This window comes from Cygnus olor, chromosome 2 (assembly GCF_009769625.2).
Source record: "Cygnus olor isolate bCygOlo1 chromosome 2, bCygOlo1.pri.v2, whole genome shotgun sequence".
Lineage (NCBI taxonomy): Eukaryota > Metazoa > Chordata > Aves > Anseriformes > Anatidae > Cygnus > Cygnus olor.
Genome location: NC_049170.1, coordinates 144,057,078 through 144,076,354, shown reverse-complemented (window position 1 = coordinate 144,076,354; position 19,277 = coordinate 144,057,078). Strand labels below are relative to the sequence as shown.

Here is a 19,277-nt window from a genome sequence, read left to right as displayed (position 1 = left end):
ATGAATCGCTTTAGTTTGGAATAGAGGATGAATTCTATTTCTAACATTACTATTAGTCTGTGTCTGTGCCACTAAAATCACTCATTTCTTTCTGTGCTTCTAAGAATCTCTAATCTCAAAGAAAATATATAGATCTTCCCGTTCTGTAAAGGGACTGGAAATCTAAGTAATATGAGGATGTAGATAATAGATTATATGTGTTTTTTTATTATTATTTTATTTTATTTTATTTTATTTTATCTGTATGCAAGTAAGGGATAGTTTGAGAGAGTAATCAACCTAATTCTAATTTTTCCTGTTTACCTGATATGTTGTCTTTCCTGCTTTTGTCAGAATATCTGGAGTATGCATTTCAACATCTGCCTTTGAAGACTGAGACATAAACCAAAGGAGCTATTTTAAAACTGCCGATAAAAATAACTTCAAGAATTAGTAAATTTGGACAAATCAAACTCTGATAAGCAGAGGGACACCTTGTTCAGTGAATTATTCAGTTTTAATTGGGACTGTCTGCTAAATTTGACCTTGCACTGCTTAATTTATTTTTAGGGGTATCATAAGAGTAATAAATGTCAAGTCTTAAAATTTGAAAGGGATCTAACTGTTATGAGATATTAGATAACAAAAGAACATTTGTAACATTTCATAATAATTATTTAAATTGTTCTTAGTGTCTTACATGTTTATTTCCAGTCTGTGTCTACATGTTTAAGAGTCTGGAATAGTTTAGTAAACATCCTCAGATTCAAAGCAAAAAGTCAAGCAGCAATGAATGAATGTTTGAAAACGAAAACAAAAATTCAGACTATGGTTTGAATAGGACAGCTTTTACATTTAAAAAGAAAGGAAATATTTTCACCTACATGATTCTGTTTTTTTCTATATTCTCTATTCTATATATTTTATAATATTCTGATCTGTTTTATTCTAATATTGCCATTAGTGGATTGTAAATATTAAAGCATTGTAAGCATGACATTTGCAATAGAAAAATGACATCCAGTTAACTTAGCCAAAAATAATAACTACATTAATAAGGAAAAAACTCTTAACAGAATGTTTTATGAACCTAGTGTCTTTTGAACTCCTAATGCGTGACTGGGCAGGCAATGTACTAAGCAGTTATTAATGGTGTGACATACAATAAATGAGGCAGAGGAAGGGAAAGAATTTATTTAAGGTGTACACTTACAAGTTTTAAACTACTTTGAGTAAGAGCTGTTGTTTTGTGAAGGGTTAACATTTTCAAGAGCAGAGAATGATTGGATTATTGAGGAAAGTAACTACAGATAGTATTGTTGTAGATGACTGACACAGACCACTTGGCCAAGAAAAAAACACATTATATCTGGAAGAAACGTAGCCTTGGTAATCTTGGGGGATTTTAATTACTCCAATAGCTTCTGCAGGGCATCTCTTGACTGTGTTTGTTACAATTTCTTGATGCAGTTGACACCCTAGCTGACCAGAGCAAATTCTGAAATTCTGCTGGAATGGTTACTCACTTAACAGAGAAATGATCAGTGCTGTGATGGTCAAGGGCAGCCTTATAGAAAATTGAAAACAATAAGAAACCTTTAATTGTTGGACCAGATGATCTTGGAGGTCTTTTCCAACCTTAATGAGTATATGATTCTGTGAATATGGTGGTCCATTGCTCAGTGGGCTAGGGACTCAATGAATAGGAATGAGAAAAGTTTGTGGTACTTAATACCTTTTTACCTCAGGTATGTTTTGTCCCCAGTTCTGCCTGAGCATACTAGCAGGGTTTGTTGGAGTGTAGCTTTATCCACAGTGGAGTAAGAAAGAGTTAGGAAGCACTTAAGTCAATCAGGTGTATGTAAATTAATTGGAAATGCTGTGGTTTCATCCGGCAGGGAGCTAGGCACCACAGAGCCATTCACTCACTCCTCCTCCCTGTTGATAAATACAGGTTAATACATATATATGCACAAAACAAGTGATACACAATGCAATTGCTCTACACCAGCCAAATGATGCTCAGATGCTCAGACAATCCCTGATCAGTAGCTGCCCTCCTGGCCAACCCTCCTAGTATTATTGGTCTACATGTTGTCATATAGTATGGAATATCGATTCGGACAGTTTGAGTCAACTGTCCTGGTACTGTCCCCTCCCAACTTCTTTTGATCTTTTGCACCCCCAGCCTCCTCTCTGGTAGGTCAGTATGAGAAACTGAAGACAATGACTTCGTGTAAGCACCACTCAGCAACAACTAAAACATCAGGGTAGAGGGATAGAGAGATATTGTCCAAGAAGCCAGGGATCAGGTTAGGAAAACCAAAGCCCTTTTAGAATTAAATTTGGCCATGGACATCAAGGACAATAAGAAAGGGTTTTGTAGGTACATTGGTGATAAAAGGAAGACTAGGGAAATGGTGTGCCCTCTCCAGAAGGAAACGGGAGACGTGATCACCTGGGACATGGAGAAGGCTGAGTTACATAATGACTATTTTTTCTCAGTCTTCATGGACAATAGCTCCAGACACATGGCCCAGGCCCCAGAAGGCAAAGGGAGGGACTGGAAGAATAATGAACTTCCCCGTGTAGAAGCAGATCTGGATCAAGACCATCTAAGGAACCTGAAGGTCCACACGTCCATGGGACCTTATAAGATACACCTGTGGGTCCTGATGTTAGCGTTCATGAAGACACATAATCCACAAAGTGATTATATGAAGGTGTTTTATTAGGCGCCGGAAGTTAGGGGCATGCCTGCCCAAATCTAACTTCGTCCGATTTGTTCACTTAGTTCTCTTTTATCTCCTAAAATATTACATATGCATTAGGTTTCACAACTCATCTATGCATATTCATTTCCTAGCTCTGCCTAGCCTCGCTTCGTATGCTAATTATCTTATCAGTCCTTCTGCTCTTGCGTATTACTCTCTGGTGGTCATCCGGGTGGTCGTCGGGATGAAGTAAGATGTCTTCATCAGAATTGAACTTTTTAACCTTTTCTTCTTACGCATGCTCTCTGAGCCCTCAGTCTCAGTCCAAACCGCAAGGTTGGTTTGATCCAGTTCCCAGGGTCCAAGAGGCCCCAGTTATCTAGATGTCTTGCAAATTGAGCATTCTTTTAGTCCTCCTTACTCCTCATCATGAATCAGTGCATTATCTCATGCTATCCTTGCACATATATTTTGTATATTCCAAGCGCAGCCCTGGAACAGTACTTCGCAAATGTAACACATATTAAGCAATATTGTATTACTTCATCTTCTATTACCAACACTGATGGTGCTCCAGTCCTCCAAACTTATTCGTTACCCTCCTCTGGACTCGCTCCAGAAATTCTATGTCCTTCTTGTACTGGGGAGCCCAGAGCACTGCAGGTAAGATCTCACTAGGGCTGAGTATAGGGAGGATCACCTCCCTTGTTCTGAATGCACCCCAGGATACCATTGGCCTTCTTGGCCACAAGGGCACATTGCTGGTTCATGGTCAGCCTGCTGTCCACCAGGATTCCCAGGTCCCTCTCTGCAGAGCTGTTCTCCAGCAGGTCAGCTCCCAACCTGTACTGGTGCTTGGGGTTATTCCTTTCTAGATACAGGACCCTGCACTTGCCCTTGCTCAACTTCATGAGGTTCCTCTCAGCCCAACCTTCCAGCCTGTTAAGGTCCCTCTGAATGGCAGCACAGCCCTCTGGGGTATAAGCCACTTCTCCAAGCTTTTTATTGTCAGCAAACTTGCTGAGGGTGCTCTCCATTTCACTGTCAAGATCGCTGATGAATTAGTTGAACAAAACTGGACCCAGTCTGGGGGACACCGCCTCCAACAGGCCTACAGGCCTCCAACTAGACTCCACACCACAAGGCACAGCACTCTGAGCTCTGCCATCCATTGAATTATCAATCCACCTCATTGTCAGATCATCTGGGCCACACTTCCTGAGCTTGTCTATGAGGATGTTATGGGAAACAGTGTCAAGGACCTTGTTGAAGTCAAGGTAGACCACATCCACCACTCTCCCCTCATCTTCCCAGCTAGTCATCTCATCGTAGAAGGCTATTGTATTGGTTAAGCATGATTTTCCCATGGTGAATCCATGCTGACTACTCCTGATCACCTTCTTATCCTCCACATGCTCGGAGATGACCTCCAGGATGAGCTGCTCCATCACCTTTTCAGGGATGGAGGTGAGGCTGACTGGCCTGTAGATTTCTGGCTCCTCCTTGCCCTTTTTGAAGACTGGATGACATTGGCTTTCTTCCCATCCTCAGGAACCTCTCCTGTTGCCCACAACCTTTCAAAGATGATGGAGAGTGGCCTAGCAATAACATTGGCCAGCTCCCTCAGCACACGTGGGTGCATTCCATCAGAGCCCGTGGATTTGTTTGTCAGGTTTGCTTAAATGATCTCTGACCCGATCCTCTTCAACCAAGGGAAAGTATTCCTTTCTCTGGACTTCCTCTCTTCTCTCCAGGGTCTGAGATTCCTGAGGGCTGATCTTAACAGTAAAAACTGAAGGAAAAAAAAGCAACTCTGCCTTCTCTGTATCCTTTGTCACCAGGGCACCCACCCCATTCAGCAGCAGGCTGACATTTTCCTCAGTCTTCCTTCTTCTACTGATGTATTTGAAAAAGCCCTTCTTGTTGTCCTTGACAACCCTTGCCAGATTAAATTCTAAAATAAAATTCCAAAATTAAATTCCAAATACCTGTAAATAACAAGAAAAGGAGATAAATTTCATGAATATTTTGATACTGTAATCTCCAGTAACAAAGGAATAACTAAATGAAAATACACGGTCTATTATATACAGTCTGTCGTATACAGAGGTATAGTCATTCATTTGGGATTTATTATTTTTGAAAAAAAAAATCTTTTTTGCATGCTTTTTATTTTGTCACAAGCTACTCATATTGCTTTCCCCCATTTATCTGTTTTCAGACTATAGGTCTTAAAAATAGAATGTTTCTAGTCTACTGAGGCAGTGACCATAAGATCTGACTTCATGCGACTGGATAACTACATCATTGTTCAGAGTGAACTCTGGATAAATAGTTCTTGTGATGGCAATCGGGGAATAATCTGGGAAAAATATAAGAGAGATGGTTTGGTTCACTATATAGCAATGTACTCAGTTTTTAAAATAAAGGAAAGATGACAACAGTCACAGGAAATTGATGTAAAAGGGAGGGATTCTTTTAAAAATAAATAAATAAATAAATAAAAGTGAAGAGTGCATTATGTGACTACAGGGTGCTCAAAGAAGACCTTGAGAGAATTCTAGAAAAACATGCGATGTTTTAGATTATATTCAGAATTTTCTTTACATGTTTTTCTTTTATAGCAAAACTACGTGAGTCTTGCTTTGATCCTGGAAACATAATGAATGGAACGAGACTTGGAATGGATTATAAACTGGGCTCAACTGTCACTTATTACTGCGATGCAGGTTATGTTCTTCAAGGATATTCTACACTAACTTGTATCATGGGAGATGATGGAAGACCTGGATGGAACAGGGCCCTGCCCAGTTGTCATGGTAAGAACAATTTTTCATTTATTAGATTTGCTACTTTTATTCTTGCTTTGTTGCATGGAAGAAACAGTACAAAATTAGAAGAAACAATTTTAATAAATTTCTTGTTTAGAACAAAAGCTCTTTTCAGTTATATGTTTATTAACTCTAGATAAATATTTCTGCAAATTTTTAATGCCGTTGGACAAGTATTGCTAAAAGTTGTTATTGAGTATAGAGGTGAATAGTAATGCTGTTCTCTATGTCTACGTGAATTCTTGAATTAGCAAATTTACAGCAGAGTATACAGATATCATGCCATAGACATTTATTTAAATACAGTATTAAGTATACTCTGAATGCCACAATGTATTTTTGTTTCTTTTTGTTATTATTGCTTTTTCAACCATATAAATAAAATATTTTGTTTATTCAAAATCACATCATTTGCAGTAAATAAGGCTAATGGTATCCTGGGATGCATTAGATAAAGGTATTGCCAGAAGATGATCCTTTTCCTGTACCTTCAGCACTAGTAAGGTCACATCTGGAGAACAGTGTCCTGTTCTGGACTCCTCAGTATAGGAGAGGCGTGGAGCTAATGGAGGTAGTCCAACAAAGGGTGATCATGAAGGCACTGGAGCATCACTTGTATGAGGAAAGGTTGAAACTCTCTAGCCTAGAAAAGGGTCTTGGGCAGGATCCTGCTTGGGCAGGATCTCATCTATGTGTACAAATATTCTAAATGAGTTTGGAAAGAGGATGGAGCGAGGCTCTTATCAGTGATGCCCAGTGACAATGGGCACAAACTGAAACATAGGAGGTTCTGTCTGATTATCAAGAAACACTTGATTACCATGTGGGTGAGAATACTGGCACAGGTTGTCCAGAAAAGCTGTGGAGTCTTCATTCTTGGAGGTAATTCAAAAGGTGCCTGGACAAGGTCCTGGGCAACCTGTCCCCCTGCTTGAGCAGGGAGGTTGGACAAGGTGACCTGTGGAGGTCCCTTCCAACCTCAGTCTTTCTGTGATTTTGTGATTAAACCTGTTGGACATGTGGTCCCTATAAAAATTCAGCCTTGAATTGCACCAAACATCCAATCCTTCAAACTTTTATGGATATGAATAATTCTATTAATACATTAAATATTCCATGAATAATACTGATTTCAGTAACCTCTTGACTTTTAGTAATATTACCACTATCTCAAGCACAAGAATTTTCAGAATTAGATACTAAGAAAAGATTTGATCACAATTTTCCTGATATTATTTTAACTCTTTCCAGCAATTAATAACCAGTACAGAAAAAAAAAAAAAAAACAAAACACCACCACCAACAACAAAAACAACCAAAAGAAAAAACTCCTATTTTCACATATTCTATATTTATCACAAAACATGTATCAAATAAATAACCAGTAAAGAACATGAAAATGCCAAATTACAAAACCAACATTTGCTTTAAAAGTTAAAATGAGATTTCTTCAATATCATCTTAATTTCAGCTCCTTTAAATAATTTGAAGACAAAACGTAGTGAACACATTTCCAATTTAAATATATTTATTTTAAATAAATTTGTTGTTGTTGTGTACTTAAATTTATATTGCAAACTGAATGTGGTATTATGAACAAAACAGAACAAAAAAGAGTAAATGTAAATTCACAACTAACAGAATAACCAAGCTCTGAATTATAAAAGTATGAGGACTTGAAGAACTTTATTATATTCATTATCCACCAAAGCCATTATAGGAATGAACACCAAACTTCTGAAATTGTCTACAAACTTGTACATATGCAGTGGAAGTCAGGTGTTTCTTCCTCATTTTAAAATGAGATATGAATATTGTTTAGGTGTTTTCTAGGGAGGAGTCAGGAAGGCTGTTATGTCTTAAAAAAGGTTTCCTTCTTTTGGGAGGTCTTTTTAATAGATAAAGAAAGATAAAGAATGTATTTATTAATTATTCAATAATTGTGACTACTAAGGACATTTATAGGTAGCAGTATATACTTCCAGTACTGTCTATTTTGACAGTCACTGAAGGGAGAGTGTTTTTGCTTGGAAGGACTGCCAGACTGGGGGATAATACCATACCTACCTCAGAGGGGTTTTGTGAGGCTTAAACAACTGTTAGCAAAGAATTTTGTGGCCCTCAGAATTCAGCACTACACAGTCTATAGATGTATGAAACGTTGTCATGTACATGCAAATGGGGGGCTCACATGGATGCAGCCCCTAAAACTAAGGTGCTTTGCATGGCAGAGTGAGGGGTTGAGTGAGATTGATCTCATGAAGTAACATGTTTCAAGAATGAGAAACCAAACTGCAAATTATCTGTTCTTTGTGTTTTGTTGTTGTTTAGTTGTTTTTTTTTCAAGTATTTTGTAAAAGTGAAAACATTTAAATTAATGACCTGCAAAAATCAAGTTGTTGCAGTAAGTGTGAACAATAATGCAAAGAATTATTTACTTCAGCTAATGCAGATTGAGTATCTAGAAGAAAAACAACTTTGGATGCACCTGTCTGACATAATATGCTTTAAAATGTGCTAATTATAAAAATAGTTATAGGGTTCTGAATGTATGTTTACTCGTTTTGTAGTAAAGTTACCTGTTTTGTGTAATGAAGGTGCTTAAATTAAATAATTAAATAATTATTAATAACAGGGGAAAAATATACTAAAATGGGTAGTGGAAAGCTGTCAACGATTCTAACGGGACTGTTTGTGTTTTTTTGAGGGGGTTGGTTTGTTTGCTGTTTTTGTTTGTTTGTTTGTTTCTGGATGAACAAGGTCTTATTTCAAAGATGGTGGGTCCCCTACTTTCTTAGGATAGGATGTCACAACTTAAGATCCATTAAAAAACCCTTGGCTTTGTAGTTTTCACTTACACTTCTTTTATTGCTTTTTATCCAGTTCAGAGTTGATGAAGATTCGTAAATACGTTGCTGTGATGTGTTATATGTGTATTTTACCACATAATCAATGCTTTCCATTTGGGGGGAATTTAACTCAAGAAAAACGGAACATTTATTTACCTGTTAGAAAGACAATAACAGTAGATTAGCTTTCAATTGCATGGAGCTGGCTGAAGCAATTTGTGAGCTGAGTTTTTGAGCCTGGTAACTGTCCAGTCTCACCTAAATAAAAAAAAAAAAAAAAAAAAAAAAAAAAAAAAAGCGTAGTAGAGAATTGACATTCTTCCATGTTGCCAACAATATTTTTGAAACTCCATAAAACTGAGTGTTGTAATAAAATTGGTATACAATACACGTCAGTTTATGTTGTGTGTATTTTTTTCCACTTCTCTATTTGTTTTGAGAACCTGAATATACTTTTTTTTTTTTTTTTTTCTGAAAACCTGATCATCCTTTATTATTGAAATTTTTTGATCTAAAGCTTTAGGTATAAAGGCAGTAAAGAAGTTTGTTTAAAAATTACCTATCATTGCCTAAACCTTTACACTTTTAATATTTATTTAGAATTGAGGATCTTCTATCCTGTGAGTCATATTTAGTTGTATGGCTTTATAGGGGGGAGTGAGGCACCTCAGAATGTGAAAAAGAAAAATATTACTAAAGAGTATTTTCATTTTGCCTATGTTTGGAGCTAAGGAGGACAGACGAGAGGTACAAATAACGTTCAACACTCCAGATGTCTCTCAGGGTTCAAGGGACATGCTTTCTAACATGCAGAATTGGTCTCATAAAGATAGTTCAAAGAGCATAGATGAGCTTTTTTTCATTTTAAAGAGAATTTTGTTGCCAGTAATATTTGATCATTTACATTAAGAAAATAATTAGATAAATAACATGGAAAAACTTGGTATCAGGGTGAAACTGATATACAGCAGTCCAAAGTCAGACTTCCTCGTTGCAATAAATACTGATACTTACTCTGAATATTAAAAATAAATAAATAAATAAATATTCTCCTCAAGAGGAGAATGGAGTACCATCTCTTTACCTATTCTCAAAAACTTCTAATAGTTTAATACATATTCCTGGGAGACTGTAGGTGAGTTTGAGGGATCCATTTAGATAGAGTGGTTAAGGGTCTTGTTCTAAGGTATAGCTTCTGAGATAAAATATGGGGAAAAAATTTCCCACTCATAATTAAAAAGAAAATGTAGGCCAGGGTTCTGTGATATTGAAAGGGCAATTGTTTGGGATGGCTTTAAGCATGCTCTGAAAATGTCTGCTACATCAAGTGCCATAGGAAATACTTACTGAGGAACACTGGTGTTCTGGGTCTGGTCAGGCTTCAGCATGAGCTAGCTAATGAATTACTCAGTCTGTCAAAACATGCTTTCCTGGGAACGGGCAAAACTAGAAAATATGAGTGTCTACAGACACTGAAAGTTAATAACTTGATTTTGGAGCTAGATAAAAGCTGAATAAAGGCTTTCACGATCATAGAGGACTAGTTTTCCAAAATCTATTCAGCGCAGAGAGCTAATATTTCTGCAGGTGTACCTTTATGCACCAAATATTTTTTACGGCGTAGTCCTATAAGATTAGTCATTAGGCATGACTTGCATTTGGTTGAAGTCATTATTCAAGATGACCTTGGGTGTCTCTAATAAGTGTAATAAGTGTGGGAAGCGAACCAAATCATAGGCTTTTTATTATTATTATTATTATTTTTTTATTTTAATGAACACATGCAAAGATTATTCAGGCTAATATGCTAAGCTATTTGGCATTTCGTGGTGGATGTTAAGAACAGGATGTAATTAACACATGCAGATGCAATGTTCCCATGACAGAGATGATGATAAATAATTTCTCTTAACTGCACCAACTCTAGGTGTTGTTTTTTTTCTTGTTTGTTTGTTTTTTACAACTGTTCACAAAATTGCAAAAGGCCTGTAGTGGAAAATCAAATTTATGACTGAGTGTTATACCTTGTTCCTAACAGAAGAAATAATTTCTTGACCACTAAAAAATATTGCTACATTTCTTTATAGTCAGTTGTTTAGTCCTCGGAAATATGTGAGTACAGACTTCAAATGATCTCCATCTGAAGGACATAGCTAACAGTCTCACATATTGTCATAAACTGCCTATGCCATGATTTCTCTCCCTCTTTTTTTTTTTTATAAGACATCAGTACTTAATATATTCATATGTGCTATTTTTTGTAAGATGTGTTTAAAAGAAAATCAAAAACCAATTCCACACCATAACATTTTAAAACAACAGAAACATTCTTAATTATGATTGCAACAAGAAATATTAATTTCTAATCTTAGGGGCATCAATACACAATTACATACCATATCAGTTTGTTGATTACAGAACATGCTAAAGACTGGATGCATATGAAGAAGGAAGTGAGAACCTTGAATTACATGTCCACTCCTTTGTCATATGACCTGAAGGATTATTTGCATTATTAGGAGTTTGGAAAAGGGGTGCCTGCAACCATATCATCTCCCAAAGTAATGTTTCCCTAAAAACTGAAATGTCAGAGGAAATACCTTTGTTTTGGCCCTGAGATTGGCTCTTGGTTTAATTTGCTCTGACTTGTGCTTTTCTGAAACCTTTTAGGATGTTAAACCTTTTAGGATGGAAGGCTGCACAGAAAAGCTTAATATTGCTATTTATTATTCTACAATACAATACAAGTTGACAGCTTTTTCATCAGTTATGCAATATTGATCACTTAATCAGGAACTTTACAGGAGGATTTTTAAGGCACTTTTTACACAGTAAAGCTATGATTCTAATGTGGTGATTGCATACCAATGTGGCCTTTTTGAAACCATGACTTTAGTCAGCCAATTATTTGGCTGGCTCAGCATAGTCAGGCTGAGTACTATTACAAATCAAAAAAAAAAAAAAAAAGACAAATACATATTAACCATTATTGACTATATTCTTACAGATTTGAATCCATAAGAATATAAGAGACTAAAGCACATATATTCCTGGATTACTTTTATTTAGAAAAGATAGGTTAAAATAAGGTTGAATTTCTAGGTATTCTAATTTATATCATTTAATATTGCTCAAGTACATTAAACACATTTAGTTAGAACGAGCATTTGCTTATCTATTTGATGTAAGTTAGAAGTATTTTTGTGTTTATAGTATTTTGTATTTCAAGATTTTGATTAAAGCAGTTGGAACATTCGTTAGCATATTTGTTCCATTCTGCACATTTGCAGTACAAATCTAGAATTATTGGTTATATTCTCAATTCTTCAACTATCACACATAAGCAAATAAAAAGAAGATTTTGAAAAGCACAAAAAAGTTGTTAGAAGCCTAATATTCATTAATGTCTATCTTTCCACCTGTGGTATTTAACATTTTTACCTTTATCAAAAAATAAATAAATGTTTCTAGGAAAAAACAACAACAACAAACAAAAAAACTAGTTTTCAATAGAAAGAACAGATCAAATTCATGTCTAATTGTACTTCAGGTCAGGACTTTTTTACAATGATACTATAGATGTATAGTAATAGCTGCATTTTGAGTTGACTGCAGTTACTGCACATTAATTTATTTTCCATTGTAGTTTTGTTCCTAAGAGCACTCATGTCTAAATCCTTCCAATATTTCATAAATTTTATGTGCCAGGCTGATACTTGATTTTGCATTTCTTTGCAAGAGGCTTGCAGAGCCTCAGTATTGTTAATTTTCTTTAATATAATGTATCTGCAACAGAGAATTAAGTTTACAGTTAATACATTGTCTTCATGCTTTGAAGATGGCAAAGGATTTAGTGAGATGGTGGAAAAGAAGCAGAGATACAATGAAGATACAAACCCAGGATGGCTTATAATCACTAAAGAAGAATTTGTTGCAGAATTAAGCCTCTGAAATCTGATCTTTATCCTTCTCATCTTAAGAAATGGCTTCAGTCAGAAACTTTGAGAATGACATGATTTTAAATGGTTGGCATTTATGATATAAAGAAAGCAACAAAGCCCTTCAGAGAGTTGTTTGCAGGAATGCAAAGACCAACGTTATTCAGCATTCCATTAAGGGAGAAAAGTTCTAAAGGTATTATTCTAAAGGTTAAAACACATGGAAGAGGTGGCATAAGTGATGAATTTATAGATGTTCATTTATCTGCTTTGCAAGCCTGACATTTTGATGTAAAAGAAATTTATCCCTACTAATTTTAAATTTGAATTATGACTAGCTAAATGATATTATTATGGAAGAGATGTCATTCAAAGGGACCTGGACAGGTTCATCAAGTCCAAGTGCAAGGTGCTACACCTGGGTCGGGGCAATCCCAGACAAGAGTACAGACTGGGAGAAGAGCTCACTGAGAGCAGCCCTGCGGAGAGAGGCTTGGTGGTTCTCATGGAAGAAAGGCTCGACATGAGCCAGCAGTGTGCACCCGCAACCCAGAAGGCCAACTCTGTCCTCAGCTGCATCAAAGGAGGTGTGACCACCAGGATGAGGGAGGTGATTGTCCCACTCTGCCCTCATGAGGCCCCACCTAGAGTACTGCATCCAGGTTTGGGGCCCCCAGCACAAGAAAGATGTGGACCTGTGGTCCAGAGGAGGGCTACAAAGATGATCAGAGGGCTGGAGCACCTATCCTCTGAGGAGAGGCTGAGAGATCTGGGCATGTTCAGCCTGGAGAAGAGAAGTCTCCGGGAGACTTCACTGAGGCCTTTCAGTACCTACAGGGGTCATAAAATCATTAAGGTTGGAAAAGACCTTCAAGATCATCTGGTCTAACCATCACCCTACTACAAATGTCACCCACTAAACTATGTCCCTAAGCACCAGGTCCAACCTTCCCTTAAACACCCTCAGGGACGGTGACTTCACCTCATTCCTGGGCAACCCATTGCAATGCCTGAATACTGTTTCTGAGAAGAAATCTCTCCTAAAAGAAATTTCCTCGTACAAAAAAAAAGACAAAGATCTCCTGGAAAGAGTCCAGTGGAGGGCCACAAAGATGACACAGGGCATCTTCTGGAGCATCTTCTCTATGAAGAAAGGCTGAGAGACCTGGGTCTGTTTAGCCTTGAGAAAAGAAGACTGAGAGGGGATATTAATGATATTTACAAATACCTTAAGCGTGGGAGACAGAGGGATTTGGCCAACTTCTTTTCAGTGGTTTGTGGGGGCAGGAAAAGTGTCAATGGCCAAAAATTGGATCACAGGAAGTTCCACACCAGCATGTGAAAGAACTTCTTCACAGTAAGGGTGACAGAACACTGGAACAGGCTGCCCAGGGAGACTGTGGAGTCTCCTTCTCTGGAGATATTCAAGGCCCATCTGGACGCCTACCTGGGCAAGCTGCTCTAGGGAACCTGCTTTGGCAGGGGGGTTGGACCCAATGATCTCCTGAGGTCCCTTCCAGCCCCTAGAATTCTGTGATTCTTTAATTTCTGTCCTAAACCTCCCCTGGCACAGCTTGAGGCCATTCCCTCTAGTCCAATCACTAGTTATTTGAGAGAAGAGGCCGACCCCCAGCTCCCCACAACTTTCTTTCAGGTATATGTAGAGAGGAATAAGGTCTCCCCTGAGCCTCCTCTTCCCCAGACTAAACAACCCCAGTTCCCTCAGCCACTCTTCACAGGACTTGTGTTCCAGGCCCTTCACCAGCTTTGTAGCCCTTCTCTGTACATATTCCAGGGCCTCGATGTCCTTCTTGTAGTGAGGGTCCCAAAACTGAACACAGTACTCGAGGTGTGTACCAGAGCAGAGAACGGGGACAATCACCTCCCTCGTCCTGCTGGCTACACTATTCCTGATACAAGTCAGGATGCTTGGCACACATATAAGCCTGGGCACACCACTGACTCATGTTCAGGCAAGCATTGACAAACACCCCTGGGTCTTTTTCTTCTGCACAATTTATGAGCCACCCTGCCCCAAGCCTGTAGTGTTGCACGGGATTTAAAGATGGATAACTACTTTTTTACAGAGACAGATAATGACAGGACGAAGGGTGGTGGTTTTAAACTGAAAGAGGGGAGATTTAGATTAGATGTTAGAAGGAAATTCTTCACTCAGAGGGTGGTGAGGCACTGGAACAGGTTGCCAAGAGAAGTTGTGGATGCCCAATTCTGGAGGTGTTCAAGGCCAGGCTGGAAGGGGACTTGGCCAACCTGATCTAGTGGGTGGCCTGTGGCAGGGGGATTGGAGTATGATGATCTTTAATGTCCCTTCCAACCCAAGCCATTCTATGATTACAGAATGAAATTCATGAATTGCTAAGGACATGGGAGCAAGTTGTCCTACTTGTTCTTTGATTTTCTCTATAAAGGGACTGTTCTGCTGTTCTGGCTAGACTTCTTCACTATCTGTGTAAGAAACCTTTCTTAAATGATCATTCAGATAAGATATAGCAGGGTTCTTTGTTTGTTTGTTTGTTTTCAGTACACTTTTTTCATGAACTATCATGCTTACACAACTCCTACCTGAGTAGGTAAAGAAAAAGTTCATGGAGGTATACTTGTATTTACACCATAAACAAAGAGACAAGACTTATGCTTTTATTTTAAAACTAATCAGTTCCCTTAAATCTTTGTAATCAAACCTATAAAACTAGTACTAGGAAAAAAAAAAATCCCCCCTGTAGTAAACATGTTTATGATATTGTGCAGTGGCACCAAATACTCTGTAATTACCCTGTTAATTTGCATAAGATTGTGTTTAAAATTGTGAAGAGTTAAGTGACACAAGAAATAGGAAAATTAAGTGTGTAGAGATAAAACATTTTTTCTTTAAAATAATAAATATATTTAAAATATTACAGTGTAGTATAGTGTGTTTCTAAAAGTATTAAACTATTGTTAATAATTAACTTATATGTATGATCAGCTGACTTTGGCTGGCTGCCAGGTGTCCACAGCACCACTCTCTCACTCCCCCTCCTCATCAGGACAGGGGGAGAAAGTACGATGAAAAACACTTGGGGGTTGGGATAAGGACATATAGATTGCTTATCAGTTACCAGCTTGGGGTAGTTTAATTTCTTGTCAATTAATAACAGAGCGGGATAGTGAGAACTATAAACAAACTAAAAGCACCTTTCCCTCACCTGCATTCTTTCCAGAGTCACCTTCACTCTTGATCGTTCTACCTCCTTCTCCCCTGAACAGTGCAGGCAGGTGGGGAACGGGAAGGTTGCGGTCAGTTCATAACACTGTCTCTGGTGCTCCTTCCTCCTCACACTTTTCCTCCACTCCAATGTGGGGTTCCTTCCACAGGTTGCAGTTCTTCAACAATTGTTCCAGTATGGATCCATACCATGGGGTGCAGTTCTTCAGGAACAGACTGCTCCAGCATGGATATACCATGGGCAGCATTCCTGCCAGAAAACCTGCTCCACCTTAGGCTCCTCTCCATGGTCTGTAGCCTCCTTAAGGCTAGATCCACCTTTCCATGTGTGGAGGATTCCATGGGCTGTAGCACAGATATCTGCTCCCCTTTTGGAGCTGCTTGGAACTTGCCCTTATTTATCATGGGGCAGTTTCTGGGCTCTGCTCACAGAGGCCACCCCTGCAGCAGTCTGTCTACCAAAACCTTGCCACATAAACCCAATACAATGTTGCTGCAGAATAGATTTTTACACAACTTTAATGTAGCAGCAATTGAGGATTTATTTTATAAATAACAAGGTTAAAATGTATGATTTTAACAGAACTTCATCAGCATTTGATCATCAGCCAATTTAATACAATGATTTTAAGAGAATTTGCTACAAAGAAACAGTGACTTATTTAAAAATTTGAGAATGACAAGTTTCACCTGAAACTTGTTGCAGGGTCCTGGTAGGTAGTTGCATGCTTCCAAACCACCCCCTAGAATAAATTACTCACCCTACTCCCTTGTCAGCGTTTGTCTGCAGATGAGCTTGTTCCTCGAAGGGTCAGCCCTGAGATGCACATCCCCTCAGGGGTATCCCTGCTTCCTTGTTGGTGTTTGCCTGTGGACAAGCTTGTTCTTCAGATGGTCAACCCTGAGATGTGCATCCTCTTAGTGGTATCCCTGAGATGCGTCCCAACTTAGGGGGAGATCAAATATGTCATGTGCTGCAGTTCATGGAGAGCTCAAGGGGCTCTTTGCTTGGGACTACTATTTATAGGACTCTGAGGCAGTCTACTCTTAGTTAGTACTTTTCCATCCTCGCTATGGTTCAGATAAGACAATTTTGGTATTTTCCACCAACCTGCTATTCTGGTACCTCCCAGAATGCACAGTTCTGGTATTCCCCAGAGCCCAAACTGCAGGGTCTGAGATACAATCAGGAAGTGCCTGTTCATACTCATCTGGTATGCCTGTTTCCCACTGACAATAGAGGACTGAAGTAACATTAGGTAATCATGAGCCATAGCTGAGTTGCGGAAAGGCTTCTCCACCGCGTTTTCCTTCAGCCGCTACATTTATAAGATAAAGCGATTGACCCATAGTCATACTCAGATTCCTTAGCATACTGTTCTTGGATTCTGTTGTGGTTTAGCCTGGCTGACAGCCAAACACCACAGCCGTTCGCTCACCCTTCCCCCTCCCTCTCCGGGATGGGGGAGAGAAACGGGAAAGTGAAGTCTGTGAGCTGAGATAAAGACAGTTTATTAAGACAGGGAAAAGAATAACAATAATAATAATAATAATAATAATAGTATTAATAGTAATAATGTGTACGAAATAAGTGATGCACAATGCAATTGCTCACCACCCGTTGACCGATGCCCAGCCTATCCCCGAGCAGCCGGCCCCCCCTCCACCCCGGCTAGCCACCCCTATATATTGTTCAGCATGACGTCAGATGGTATGGAATACCCCTTTGGCCAGTTTGGGTCAGCTGTCCTGGGTCTGTCCCCTCCCAGCTCCTGCTGCATCCCTAGCCTGCTCGCTAGCAGGACAGAGCGAGAAGCTGAAAAGTCCTTGGCTTGGTGTAAGCACTGCTCTACAACAATTAAAACATCAGCATGTTATCAGCGCTCTTCTCATTCTAATCCAAAACATAGCACCCTGCCAGCTACTAGGAGGAAAATTAACTCTGTCCTACCTGAAACCAGGACAGATTCTGATGTGATCCATCATTTTCCCAGGAGGGATTTCAGTGGGTACCTGCTTTGTGCCAGCACCCTCCTATGTTAATTGTCATGGCCAAGCAACAGTCACATTGAGGACTACTGTGGCTCATAAACCTGAGAAAGACTTATGTCAAGTGCAGGAGTAGAGCATACACACAGAAGCACAGTGTAGAAGCATTATACCATGTAAGAAATGAACTGATATGGTATTTATGTTACAATACAAATGTAATTTAAGGATGAAAAATCCAACACTGAAAAGTTAGTCAGTGGTCAGTGACAGAATTAAGGCTGCCATGCCTGTGAGGTTATGTTTGGAACATCTCAAATCTGGTTTTATACACTACTGTGGTTGAGAAAAGGCAGAGGTTTTTTGTTTTGACCCGGTAATGATAGTTGCTTATGTCTGAACTCACTGTATGAAGGGCCTATTCATCTATTTCAAGCTTTTAAAGTGTGTAAGGAATGAATTAAGCAATTGCAGAAGGGACAGAGTATTCTTGTAGTTACTTATGCTGAATGGTCCTGTAGAGGACACTTGGTATTTGTGTTTCATAGTTTCAAAATAATGTTCAATTTAACCACTTAAGCAGCGCACTTTACTTAAAGTTTTCATATGTTGGCTATTTGCAATGCATTTCTGATTTTCTTTTTTTCTCAGGGTAAGATATCTACTTTATAGAATCATTTGAACTGTGACCTGAGCAGTCAGAAGCAGAATTAAGGTCAATTAGGATTACATTTTGAATATGTAGAATGCTATCAAATGCTACACACTCTGAAAAATTGGTTCCTGACAGTCAGACTTGAAAAGGAAGTTGAAGGACTTCTGGAAAAAAAAATAAATAAATAAAGGATTTTATTTTAGTGTGACTGAAATATCTTCTAAATACTAGATTATTATTTCCAAGCATCTACTGTCAATTTTTTACAGGTGTATGTCCATTCCTTTACCATTAGATACAGTGAAATATCTAAATACACTGTGGAATCTATACTGCTTGAGATTAAAACATAAAGCAGACACTATTTTGGATGGATTATAAGGTTACTTAATGAGTGTGTGTGTGTGGGTGTGTGAAAATATGTCCATTAGAAGATTCCTGAGAAAGTAAGAATTTACATCTGAGTTTACCTTAACCTATAATCCTCACTCTGAAACCACCTTTTCTTTAGGAACTCATTCATCATTACTCAGTAGAAAAGAAACTACTGTACACCAATAACTATCAAGTCAAAATGCCCAAATGAGGAAACCTAACTTTCGCCTACTGGATTTGGCAGTGAGAAGAGATTTGGTTATCAAATATATTTATATTTTATAAATTTTATATTATTTTATATGCTATATCTTATATTTTTATATTATATTTATAGTTTATGTTACATTTATATATTTCTTCTTTGAGATATTTCCTATGACAGGCCACTGACTCTATATTGTAAAATGCATAAATATTTTGGGGAATAGAGAACAGAAATAAAGTCTTTCTATATGGCTATGCAGGTAGCTGGTATTTTGCCAAAAAACATGCAGCTTTTGGAAAATGTCATTATATTAAACTTCCATCTTTTCTTAAAGCTGTTCGTCTCTTCATATCAGAGAAGATGTTACTGGAATGAACTAAAAAGGTTAATAATTCTAGAAGGCTTACAAAACAATTAAAATAAATGCAGACATACCCACACCAAGCATTATTTTGAGTACACACCCATTGCATATATTTTTGAATTCATAATATTGCTTTACAGTGCTCTTTG

General features: G+C 38.2%; 1 protein-coding gene across 6 annotated transcripts in view; it reads left to right on the top strand.

Moving 5' to 3' along the window:
- The window catches only part of CSMD3 (CUB and Sushi multiple domains 3), a 710,416-nt gene that overhangs the window by 511,743 nt on the left and 179,396 nt on the right, over nt 1–19,277 (top strand). For all 6 annotated transcript variants that reach the window (XM_040546910.1, XM_040546915.1, XM_040546914.1 and 3 more), the window contains one exon: nt 5,318–5,512. In XM_040546910.1, coding sequence (XP_040402844.1) covers nt 5,318–5,512 — 195 coding nt within the window. The remainder of the gene's footprint in view (nt 1–5,317; nt 5,513–19,277) is intronic.